The 13,060-nt window shown below is 33.6% G+C and overlaps 1 protein-coding gene across 9 annotated transcripts in view; it reads right to left on the bottom strand.

The window, feature by feature from the left end:
• Window positions 1-13,060, bottom strand: part of LOC149805532 (leucine-rich repeat-containing protein 9-like) — a 148,193-nt gene that overhangs the window by 114,643 nt on the left and 20,490 nt on the right. For 8 of the 9 annotated variants that reach the window (XM_089950137.1, XM_089950139.1, XM_089950145.1 and 5 more), the window contains exons 7-9: window positions 11,772-11,954; window positions 7,015-7,170; window positions 2,490-2,579 (exon numbers count right to left, since the gene is read on the bottom strand). In XM_089950137.1, the coding sequence (XP_089806263.1) occupies window positions 2,490-2,579; window positions 7,015-7,170; window positions 11,772-11,954 (429 nt within the window). The remainder of the gene's footprint in view (window positions 1-2,489; window positions 2,580-7,014; window positions 7,171-11,771; window positions 11,955-13,060) is intronic. The other variant, XM_089950144.1, reaches the window with a different exon arrangement.

Here is a 13,060-nt window from a genome sequence, read left to right as displayed (position 1 = left end):
ACTGATACATTTAGAATCAAAGTCGCTAAAATCTGTATAAGCAAATGTTGAAAAAAATTACTAGTCTCTGAAAAAGCTTGAATGTGTTAAATGCATAACAATGTATACCAGTAGTAAGTATTTTGGTAATACCTGTATTAACTGCATAAGGGAGATGTTAGAATGTAAGCAGTTGCCAAAAATACTGCAGGTCACCAAGTTACAGCAAAAAGTAAATGTTACTTATTTTTAAATTAACTTTGACTGGAAAAACAATGGTAAAAAATTAGGATTAAAGCTTAAGGGCTAAACAAGTGTGTCTGCATTGTTTCAACATAACAAAAATAAAGCTAGCAATTTCATTATCAGCAAAGCACAGGGTTCCCACACTTTTTAAACAGAATTTCAAGGCCTTTTCTACACTTTTCCATTATGCAATCAATACTTTCAAGGCTTTTACTTTGAAAATGTGCATTTTTCAAATCAATAGCTGTTTCTATTTTGAGACTTCATAACATCCAAATTAGACAAATTAACATGTACTAAATGACAGGATGTATCACTAGAAATAAATATAACTATTGACATTAATATAAATTTGCATGTGACTCATTTAAATTTACAGAATAAACATGCTAACTTCACTCTGTTGATATTAAAAAGATTTTTTTTATAGAAAATGGTTGTTTTCAAGTTTGACAACAAAAACCCTTACAAATTATTTGCCCTCATATAAAAAGAAGGATTTCTTTTTAAAAATTAACTTAATACTGGGCTGGCATGTTATGTATACATTGAACATAATCAAACTATGGACTTGTATTGAATGCAGTCATTGTCAACCACACCCAGAGCATGGGATTCTGCACTGATAATTGCTCCCGAAGTTAGTAGATTTGCTGTATTTAAGATCTGATAATAAAATTCACCACAGTGAGAGATGGGGGTGATAGCAGTGGATAATGTTACTATTAATGATATTGTTTTACAATGTGTTCCCTGTGTGAACTATTTAGTAATAGGCCAAGATTTATCACAATATATGTCTGTTAACTTTACATCTGAAATAGAGAACAAGGAAAGATAAGCTTTTGTATAATTAAATTCCTTGGTTTCCTTTCTTCAGATGTCATTTATATGTCTTTATTTTTAATGACAGTGGGAAGTTTTGATGGTTGTTGTTGTTGTTGTAGGGTTTAACACCATTTATCAGCACATGATAGGCTATGCATGGTGGCCAGTATAAATGGTGGAGGAAGAACCCAGGAAAACCCCGGAAAGAACCACTGGCAAGCTTTCTCACATACCTACATTGGCCAAATCCTAGACTCGAACCCACACAGACAGAGGTGAGATGGCAGTGCTCTGTAACAAAGAGTGCTTTAGACCACTTGGCCACTCGAGGCCCCTGGAAGCTTTGATGGAAGATTGGTACCAACTACATAAATTTAAAAGACCTGTATACAAGAATTATTTTTGTCAAATTTGGTCAATATCTGTTTGGTGGTTTTTGAGAAGTCACTTAAAAGGTCTTTTTATGGCAAATCATCATCATTTGTATACAAAGTTAAAAGCCTCTATGCCAAAATGCTTTCTGTCCAAATCAATTATATTCTGTCCTGAAGTTATTTTAAGGGTTGTATATTTTTAGTAATGGTGGTCCAGAATTCCTGCAGACTTAACAAAACCAAATTCCATGACTTTTCCAAAACTTTTCCAAGGCCATTTCACAAAACTCAAGGACCACAATATCTATGACTGTTGATTAGTCTTAATTGTGTCATGTTTGAAACAAGTTTTTTTAATCGGTCCTTGGCACTCTATGAAATTAACAGTTATCAATTTTGTAAATTCAATTTTCAGAAATTCCATGACCTTTCCAAAACTTTGCAAGGTTTTGAGAAATTGCATGACTTTTCAAGACCCTTGAAATTTATTTTTTAAATTCCAAACTTTTCCAGGAATACAGGACCCATGGGAACCCTGGAGGTCGTATCTGATAGAGGATCATCAAAATTTATACAGTTTAAGTTAATGGTCTTCAAGCCAAGACTATTTTTGTCAGATCTGGACAAATTATGTTAAGAATATTTTTGGCAAAGAAGCCATTTAAAGGGTTTTCTATTATAGGACCTGATGGTCATATTTGATGGCACATCAGGAAAAATTGATAAAATTATGAAAGCCCTCTAGCCAATATGCTTTCTGCTATGTTTGGCCGAAACTGGTCCAACTCTTTTTCAGAAGTTTAAAATAACTAATGGGCAATAATTGCCAGATGACACAAGACATTACCCATGCTGGATGCAAGGCCATAAGCTCACCTGAGCTAAAAGCTTAATATCATATTCCACTAAAACAAAACATTTAACAGATATTCGTACTGGTGGTCAAGGAGATGGCTTGATTTAGCAGGGAGATATGTCAGTAATGCATTAGTCAGTTTAATGAGGGTTTAATTTAACAACAGGTCTGTGTTCTGTGTTAGTCAGCTGCTGTTCAGTGTTCACCTCTGATCCATCCATACTGTGTTCACTGGTGGATACAGTTTCTGCATTTTCCTGGAGCTCTTCCAAAGGGCGTTCTAATTCCTGCTCAATCTGGAACATTGTCAACACATGAAAATGCTAAAGCAAAACTGCACAACAAAACAGTGGCCAACTATGCAGAGATGAAGCTACCCATGTATCCCAATATACCAACACTTGGGTACTTATAAAAAAAACATGTTAAACTTTACACCTCTCCCTCATTTATAATGTGGTAGTTGGAGACCATACCTGCTTACCATATTATATACCTCACCATGGTTTAGCAAGAACTACCAAGAATTTTGATGAATGCATGTACATGTGTCAGGATGGGTGGTTAAAATAAACAAAATGAGGGTTAAATTTCAAGTAATAATATAAGTTTGTTAATTAAATATTTTTTTCACATCATGGTATTTTTGTTTTTTTTCTCCAATATTTACAATCTAAAAGGAATTAAGATATAATACTAAGCTTCCTGTTGTTTTCCTGCAACACATACTGTCATACATTTGATAAACCAATTCAAATCATATTACCATACATTTGATAGACAAATTTTAAGAACAAATCAACCCATATTGCCATGCATTTGATCAACCAATTGACATCATATTATCATAAATTTGATAGACAACTGAAAGACCAAATCAACCCATACTGCCATGCATTTGATAAACCAATTCAAACTATATTACCATACATTTTATAGACAAATTGATAGACCAAATCAACCCATATTGCCATGCATTTGATAAACCAATTCAAATCATATTGCCATACATTTGATAGACAAATTTTAAGAACAAATCAACCCATATTGCCATGCATTTGATAAACCAATTGACATCATATTACCATACATTTGATAGACAAACTGAAAGACCAGATCAACCCATACTGCCATGATAGAGACTCATACTGCTATGCCTCTGATAGACCAAATCAACCCATATTGCCACACACTGGATAGACCAAATCATCCCATATTGCCACACATTGGATAGACCAGTCATCCCATATTGCCATACATTTGGATAGACCAAATCAACCCATACAGCCATACATTTGATAAACCAATGCAACCTATATTGCTATACATTTGATAGACCAAATCAACCCACACTGCAATAAATTTAACAGACAATTGCAACCCGTAGTGCCATGCATTTCATAGAGACTCAGACCACCATGCATCTGATAGACCATATCAACCCATATTGCCATACATTAGATAGACCAATTCAACCCATATTGCAATACATTGAATAGACCAATTCAACCCATATTGCCATACATTAGACAGCCCAATTCAACCCATATTGCCATATATTAGAAAGACCAAATCAACCCATATTGCAATACATTGGATAGACCAAATCAACCCATATTGCAATACAATGCATAGACCGATTCAACCCCTATTGCAATACATTTGATAGACCAATTCAACCCAAATTGCCAAGCACTGGATAGACCAATACAACCCATAGTACCATGCATTGGATAGACCAATTCAACACATACTGCTGTACAGCTGACAGACCAATTCAAAAAAGGTTGACATAATTTGATAAACCAATTCAACCCATACTGCCATACAGTTAATAGACCAATGTAATCCATACTGCCATGCATTGGAATGACTAATTCAACCCATACTGCCATACATTGGATAGACCAATTCAACCCATACTGAAATACATTTGATAGACCAGTTCAACCCATATTGCCATACAGTTGATAGACCAATTCAACACATACTGCCATGCATTGGATAGACCAATTCAACCCATAGTACCATGCACTGGATAGACCAATTCAACCCATACTGCCATGAATTGGATAGACCAATACAACCCATATTACCATACATCAAACAGAGCAATGCAACCTGTATTGCCATGCATTTGATAGACCAATTCAACTAATATTGCCATATTCCTGATAAACCAATTCAACCCATACTGCCACACATTTGACAGCCCAATTCAAATATAATGCAGTCCATATTGGAATTGCACTGTATCCTAAATCACATTATAATAAATGGTATTATTACAAGAGAGAGCTTTAGTAACATATCAGATTTGTTCCTCTGATGCAGACATTTTCTGTGTTTTGAGTTATCTAGAGCAATATTAAAATTTGTACCAAGACATATTTTTTTATTGAACATGATAATATTAGTATCTATTGACTAAAATATTATATCAGCCTCTTATATTTTATGAAATAAATTAAATATTTTCAACACTAAAATCAATTTTTTTTTGTAAAGTATATTTCATGATCTGTCTTTTGATAAATCATCTAATTTACAAAATTCACTAAGTGTTAAAAATACTTAAAATAATATTTTATGAATTACATACTAAATATTTACATATACTGTACTCTCAATTTATACTGAATGGAATGTCTAAAATGATCATAATCTAGGGATGATAACAAAATATTCTTTAAAGTCTTACAGAATTTCTCATCCCTTTTCTATGAGAAAAATAAAACTCAAATGACTTATCCAAATACAACAAACACTGTATTTTTCTGGGGTTGAGTTTTGCAGAGTTTTTAAAACCTCTTGCAGAAAGTCTTTTCTGTCTCCTCAATTTTGCAACTGCAATGTCTTGTGGCAAGTGAAGCAAAACATCTTAAAGGGATCACTTTAGCAAATCATCTCACTTTTTACCACCCCTACACCACCCGTCACTCCCACCTCCATAAAATGACCCATGGTATGTAATGCAAAGTCTGTCACTCATACGATGTGTCTTCCAGCTGTGGCTACATCTAATGTATTAGATATAAAAGAAAATATTTGCAAATGTCATTATAAATTTGTACATGTGACCTATGACCCTCTATTAGAAACCTAGGATGTGGGAGTCAAAAATGACACCAATAATGTCACCTTCTTACAAATGGTCACCTCAGGAGCAAATAACTACAAAGTAAAGTAAATTTCCACACAGCAGTTTAGAAGAAGATGTGGTAAAAGACTGACAAAATGACTGATGCATGTAAAGACAGTGTGTATTAGAATATTCCTGAGTGACATGTTCCAAATAACCACAATTTCACGTTATTTGTACACTGTCTGTTAATATTTATAACTGATTAATATGGTGTTTTAAATCTGGTTCTATAGTGCACATAAACCTGCAAGTATACTCTATAACGGATATTGAAAAAATAATTTTACATTTTAAGCATCCAGTTGTTCTGTAAAAAATAAAACATATAAACATTCTCATGTAATAATAAAGACTTAAAATCCATGACAATTATAACAAAAAAGTCCAATATACAGTATATGAAATCAGAATTTTCACCATGGAGGGATGATGAGAAATGTCTCAAACATCAAAATTTATCAAAAAATTAAAACAAAACTGCCACTCCTTAATATTTTGAAAATGTATAAATTTGTTTTCATCACAAATTGCAAAAAAACATGCTTTATTATTTTAAAATGAATCAACAGAAAAAGGTTTAAACTTTTAGAAGAATTGTAAATATATTTCACTTTACTTACACATATCGACATGGATATGTTTCCCACATTTTTCAGGCATTTTATGCTGTATTGTTGTCAACTGCAATTAATACATACCTACTGCACCTTAAACAAGTCTATGCTTATATATTTGGTATTGTAAATTTCTAAGCAATAATCCTTGTAATATTGTGTAAATTTACACTGCATGAATTTTAGATAGATCCAAGCCCTATAAAACACTGGTGTAATACGCATAAAGCAGTACTTGACTGCCATCCATAAGACAGCACATTTAACTACTTCAAACAATTATGCTGATCTGTCATTATTTTATAATTTTATGAAAAGCAAAATATTTATGTAATGTATATGACATTGTTTTAGTGAGACACTATTGTGATACTTTACACTAGTGTGATAATAGGTTTATCAGAGAAAATATTTTTCTATAAACACATTAGAACTCTGCAAACTTAAAGTACTGCATGCCTTAATTTTTGGTTTGAGCCTTCAGTTTATTGCAGTTTTAGGGGTTGCAAGTTGGAGAAAGTTTTATGCCTACACTGAGTCAGTCACTTGAGTTATGCTATATATTTGACTGATTTATATATACACTATCAAAGTTCTACTATACACAGAGTAACATTTTCATGGAAATGTTATTATGAAAAGCACAGAGTCAAACAGAAATGCTAACAAAGAACCCATAACCTCTGAAATTAGGGGTTATGTTGCCAGATTCCAACACCAGGATTGACTATAAAGTTGCTATTTTTAATCTTGTAGTATTCGCTCACCAATAGTTCCAAGGTTTCTGAAAATTGTTTTCTTTGCTTGATCTATTTTTATATTTATCTTCTGTGGGTTCAACTAATTACATGTATGCTACAATTTCTCAGAAGCAAGCTTTTATAAGGCATAATAATCTAAGAGAGTGACCACAGCAAACATTGCAACAAACATCTATAAAATATATATTTTAAATTATGAAACATGCATTACCTCTTTGACAGTGCTGATAAGATCACATATCCTGTCAAGGTAAAAGGCAAGTACATTTTCCTTAAATGCATCCATCTTGGTCTTGATTTCTGCCACATTCCTCCGAACTGTCTTAATCCTCATATTGTAGTACATCTTCTTCTTCATCACAGTTGTCTGAGATATAAAAAATACTATGGATGTATGCATGTGTTAGTGTATAACAGCACATCTGTACAGTAATGGCTATACCGTGTCATTTGCTATTGAAAAAGAATTAGTGACATCTAAAATCACTATCTTGAAGAATTAACTAGTTCTTGTCTTTAGATGTAAATGTCTTTAGTTAACCTCTCTGAGGATAGTAATTTAGCACAACACCATCTTGCACTGCCCCATAACACTACCTCAGTCTGATTAAAACTTGAAGAAAAAAAATATACCAAAAGGAAAGAAATCTACATTTGGTTAGAACTTGCAAGTTATTTGCATATATATCACTGCAAAGTTTAAAGAACAAACCACAGATTGAACAAAGGAGGAAAAAAATTAAGGCTATGTCTGTAGCGGATGATTTTATGTGCAATTCATGTACTTTTTACTCATAAAATATAGTGACTATTTTCAGAGTACAAAAATTAAGACCGCTCCGGTGGCCTAGTGGTTAAAGCATCTGCCTCGGATGTGGTAGGTCGTGGGTTTGATCCATGTCCGAGTCATACCAAAGACTTAAAAAAATGGTATTAACAGCTGCCTTGCTTGGCGCTCAGCATTAAGAGGTTAGTGTTAGAGGTTAGTGTTTGGAATGGTCGGCCTGGTGTCAGGATAATGTGACTGGGTGGGACATCATACTACATGATGCCACAGTGCTAGATATCACTATAAACTGTCACATTGCAGACATCACAGCGATGACTGAAAAATTGTTAAAGCTATGTTAAAAATCCAGATCATACACACACACACACACACACACTCACAAAAAAAAAATTATATCTAACAAATCTTCTACATGACCAACAGTATGTGTTGACCTAACTGCTAAACTGGTACAACTGTTGTCTCATTTTGGTCAACATGGAAATATTCCTTTCAATAACACATGTTACTGAGTAGTAAACCATGAATGATTATTAATAACTAGCAAACCTCTGCTCATTGCAGACAGATACTTCCTCCATTTAACCAGTTCGACAACATGGGATTAAGGTTGTAAAGTTATGTATGACTTGTATTCAAATAACAACATCAACCTCATGAATAAATATTTGAAAAAAATCTCAAAAGGACTTGTGTTGTTATTAGTGTGTGTGAGTGAGAGAATGAGACTGATGGATGAATCAACATAGCAATGTGTATGATTGTCTCTATTAACAACAGCATTTCTATGCAGCTTCTGTTATCACAAAACTTAGCCATAATATTTCATGTTAGTCACAATAAAATCACTGATCTAAAAGTTCAGTTAGCACCAAATGTAAGATTGTGAGTACTGTGTTGAGTATAAGTTGAGTGTACAGTTTCAGTTTTACTGAGATAAATATCTAATTCCAAATAAACTGTAAATCATAAATCAGCACTATTTACCTAGTATAAAACTTTAATTATATAGATAACAGTTTTCCTCATCTTGAATAGTTCCTCTGACCAGCAGCCACATGCATTTTATGGCCAGACTCCCTTGACACCAATGACTTTGTGTTCAAAAAGACCCCTCTAAGATGGCCAGCCATCCCTCTACCATTGCAAGTAGCCAGCATATTAGTGCCAAAGATGTCAAATTTATCTCTCATGAGCAGACACATAATGGAGTTTAGAGACAGAAATTTCATATATATTTGTTAATCTTATGTTCAACACTTTGACTTTTTTTTATTGTTTCATCATGCCAATAAAGTACCAACTTTAATTAATACAATGAGGAATGTACTCTGATTATCCTTACTGCTGTCTGATTATCTTTACTGCTGTCTGATTATCTTTACTGCTGACTATCCTTACTGCTGTCTGGTTATCTTTACTGCTGTCTGATTATCTTTACTGCTGTCTGAATATGCTTACTGCTGTCTGATTATCTTTACTGCTGTCTGACTATCCTTACTGCTCTCTCATTATCCTTACTGCTGTCTGATTATCATTACTGCTGTCTGACTATCCTTACTGCTCTCTCATTATCCTTACTGCTGTCTGATTATCATTACTGCTGCATGCTCCTCTGAGGTCAGGTTTTGTAGGTTATTATTACCACCATAAATTATCAGGATGACAAAAGCTAACAGCTCAAAAGCATAAAATTGATCAAATTAAGTTAGCTTGGTGTTCCATCACCATACAGTAAAAATGGTATATTAGTCATCCCTCTGTTAGATTACGAGATGTGAATTAAAGGGTACCAGACCAGAAGCAGTCAGCCATGTGACAAGCTCACTTCTTTAGTAAATACTGAACATTCCGTGTAATATCTTGGTATATATGGGTCATGAGTGTTTACTCCAATAGTTGCAATTCAGTTTGAAAGTATCATGCTTGACACTGAATCAATAAGTTGTTGAAAAAAGTGTAATATGTCAGACATTCTCAGTTTAGAAGGAAAAGTGAAAGCAATTAGACTAAAATGAAAAAAGGAGAAATTTTACAGAAAAAAGATTCAAATAAACATCATCAAAATACTAGAAGAAATAGAAAGAAAGTGCTTTGATACTGTAGCCTCAGCCATGATGAAAAATGATAGCTGCAATTAGAGTAATTTTATTGGCAAGGATTTTAAATGGTATTGTACAGCAATTGATGGCAATTTTTATTAATTAATAGCATTAATACAAATTTTGTCATATCAGTTCCATAACACATACAATCTTTTTAATGAAAATATTAAGTATTTAAAAATTAGTTATGCCTTTCTTACTTTATATGTACAATGATATTACTCCTCCTGTTGAAAGGCCACTTTCTTGCTGCAGATGGGATAGCTTATTAGAGGGGAAACTCTGTCTTTTTATACAGAGGAACTAATAGTCCTGGATTTGTAAGTTATGCTTTCTAACACCCTAAAACATCCCACTTCCCTTTTTAGCCTCAAATCTGAATGGCTCAATAAAAATCAAACTGCCCACTGACAGACTTCTACAATTCTATCACAAATACTGACTTACACTCTCTCTCTCCGACAGTGTATCAGAGTTATTGAAACATTGTTCACATCGTTTCAAGTGTAGATTGGTTGTAAATATTTTTTATTTCAGGAAGAAAACAAATTTTGTGCTTATTAATTATGTTAGGCTTGGCCAGAAGATTAATCGGAAATGTGGTATGCATTAAATTCCCCAGCTAAAGTTTGTATTCATTTTATACCACTTTTTCCACTAACAACCTCCACAAAATAATTTTAATATCTTAGTTGCTGGCTTAAGATGACTATCTTGTAAACTGGAAAGAAAATATTTATGAATGCTTAATGTGGAACTTTGTCCAAGATTTAACTCATAAAGTGTTTTAATTTCAAAGAAGACCAAAATCATATCTTTTACTTTCAATGTTTTCATGCATTTGAACCTTGGCTGGGTTCATAATTTGATATGCATCTTGCAACAAAACTACTGACTGGAAAGGTAACTTACTTTCTTGGTTCAATCTACACCAGGATGACACATACAATTTGCCAGTGATGCATTCCCAGGACTGGAATGCACCATAGCTTACCTTTTTTCCTAAACAGTGTAGCTTTTTAATATGTAAAACAATTACATCAGTAAGACACGATATGGCACAAGTCACACTGCAACAACAGTACGATTATGAGAAATTGCATCTCTCTTAATCACTTTCACATGCCAAGTGAACCTATGATATATGCAGGATCTGTAATTGAAAACAATCATAAGGCAAATGGACATTGTTGATTTGTCTAGCCTTAATTCAGCATAACATCTAGAAGACAATACTGGAAGCAGAGCAGTTTTGGAACAGACAACTGATGCTGATCACAAGTGAGACAGCGTTAATACTACTGAACATTGATCCAAATCTTTTAGTCAGTATTGCAATGACTTAGCACTATTCTTACAAGTGATGAATGTGACAAATCTGATATATTTCATCATTTCAAAGAAATGAAAACAATATTAAATTATGTATCTTCGACATATATTAAAATTCATTACTCTATTATCAATAATAAGTTCTTAGTTTTCTGTTATGAACTAATTTTTATTCGTTCTTACTCTATCTATAAAATAATACAGTATACAAGTATTTAAGGAATAATTAATATTGCAAGCATAATTTTGCATACATTTATTATCATCATGTAACCATTTGCTGAAAATACTGTGGCCCATATCAAATTCTTGGTGGCCACTCCTGAAAATTTTGATAGGCTCAAGACCGCATCAGGTTTAATCCTAGACTGAACCTTGGACTCTTACAGTATCTCCTCTGCCCACTTTAGAGATAGACCAGGTCCTTTGATTCTGAAATTCTGGACCTCTCTGAAAAATTTTGTTGCTTCAGTAGAGAAAGCCCAACAAGTTAGAAGAAACCGCGTTCTTGGATGTTGGACCATGTACTCTTACATTTGTTGGAATGGGACAAGATATGCAAAGCAAATGCATTACAAATGCAAACTCCATGATCTAAATCACCCACTTCAGCCACTGTTTCTAACTGAGAAGTTGCTGACATTGTAGTTGGGTTTCATAACGATTAGAAGATGATACTTGGTTTGGAAATAGCAGTTACAATGGGTAATATGAAATGAAACACAAGTACACTATACAAACCTCGGCCATGTCTGCCAGTGATTTGTTGCTGACATCATAGGTGTCCAGTTTAGTGAGGTTGGGCAGGTGGTATAGGACATGGGTGGAGTAGTTACACAGCAGACTGACAGGGCAAGGGCTGTACAGGGGATCCTTCAGGCTCAGAATGCTCAAGTTTGGCAACCGCATCAAGCTAGTCAGATCCTGCAGGAAAAATTAAGCTTATAAAATTACAATTCTGTCTACTTATTACATACATAATGTGCAATATGTTCTCAAAATTCATATTGTTTTCATTCTGATGGCTTAGTTGTTGGTGCAAAGTGGTCATTGAGAAAACCAAAAATATTTAACGCACTAAGATGAATCACAACTTATCCCTACAAGTGGAGGAAGCAGGGATACAAAATATAAAATACTGCAGAAACAGTATTGCTTATATTGCACTATATGCTTGTACCTTCAAGGTATTCACTGATAAATATGAATCCCCTTGCCAAAAGAAGTACATTTGGAATACCAGACAATCTACATATGTATTTAGAAGAAAATGCAAAAGCAATACACAGATAAAAAAAACCTGAAAGGAGATCCACCATGACAGTTGATTATAAATGGTGTGGACAAGATTCAAACCTGTTACCCAATGGTTTTGATTCTCAGTCACCCTTTGCTGGAAGGAAATATTAATGCCATAAAATGCATCAATAACATTTCAACAGTGTAGAACCAAAACAAAGTTTAAATAGTCTAGATATATAAAAAGGTTATAAATACAAAGAAAGTAACAAGCAAACAATTGAAAAAACAAACATCACTCATAAAGTCCACCATATTAAATGTGACGAGAACATATAACAGAAATATAAAAGTCAATCATGCATGGAAATTATGTCAAATTAATGTAAGTTTGGTGTGACTGAGTCACTCTCTTTGAGATGCCTTCATATCTGAATTTGCTTGTGTTAGTGTAATAGGCCCACAATATTAAGTGTGTAATAAACAAATATCTGAAAATGTATGTCACTCAAGCATGAAAATATAATCAGCGACCTAGGTTTAGCACTGTTTAATTATTTTTCTTAAGATACAACCACATATCAATTTTTCATTTGTAGGCGGAATTGAGTACAAGATCCTGAGGTAATGAACAGCTGAAAATACAAGTCATCGACAAGTAAGAATTAAAATTATTGAAAATAGTGACTTACCAGGTTCTTGTTTGGTTACTCATTTTGAAATGCATCCATGTACAAGTTTTCATAAGTGTAGGTGAAACAGTGTATAAGACATTGAGGACACAACAAACA

The sequence above is a fragment of the Sinohyriopsis cumingii genome, chromosome 2, assembly GCF_028554795.1.
Source record: "Sinohyriopsis cumingii isolate HCF-2022 chromosome 2, ASM2855479v2, whole genome shotgun sequence".
Taxonomy (NCBI): domain Eukaryota; kingdom Metazoa; phylum Mollusca; class Bivalvia; order Unionida; family Unionidae; genus Sinohyriopsis; species Sinohyriopsis cumingii.
This window is presented reverse-complemented; position numbering and strand designations above follow the sequence as displayed.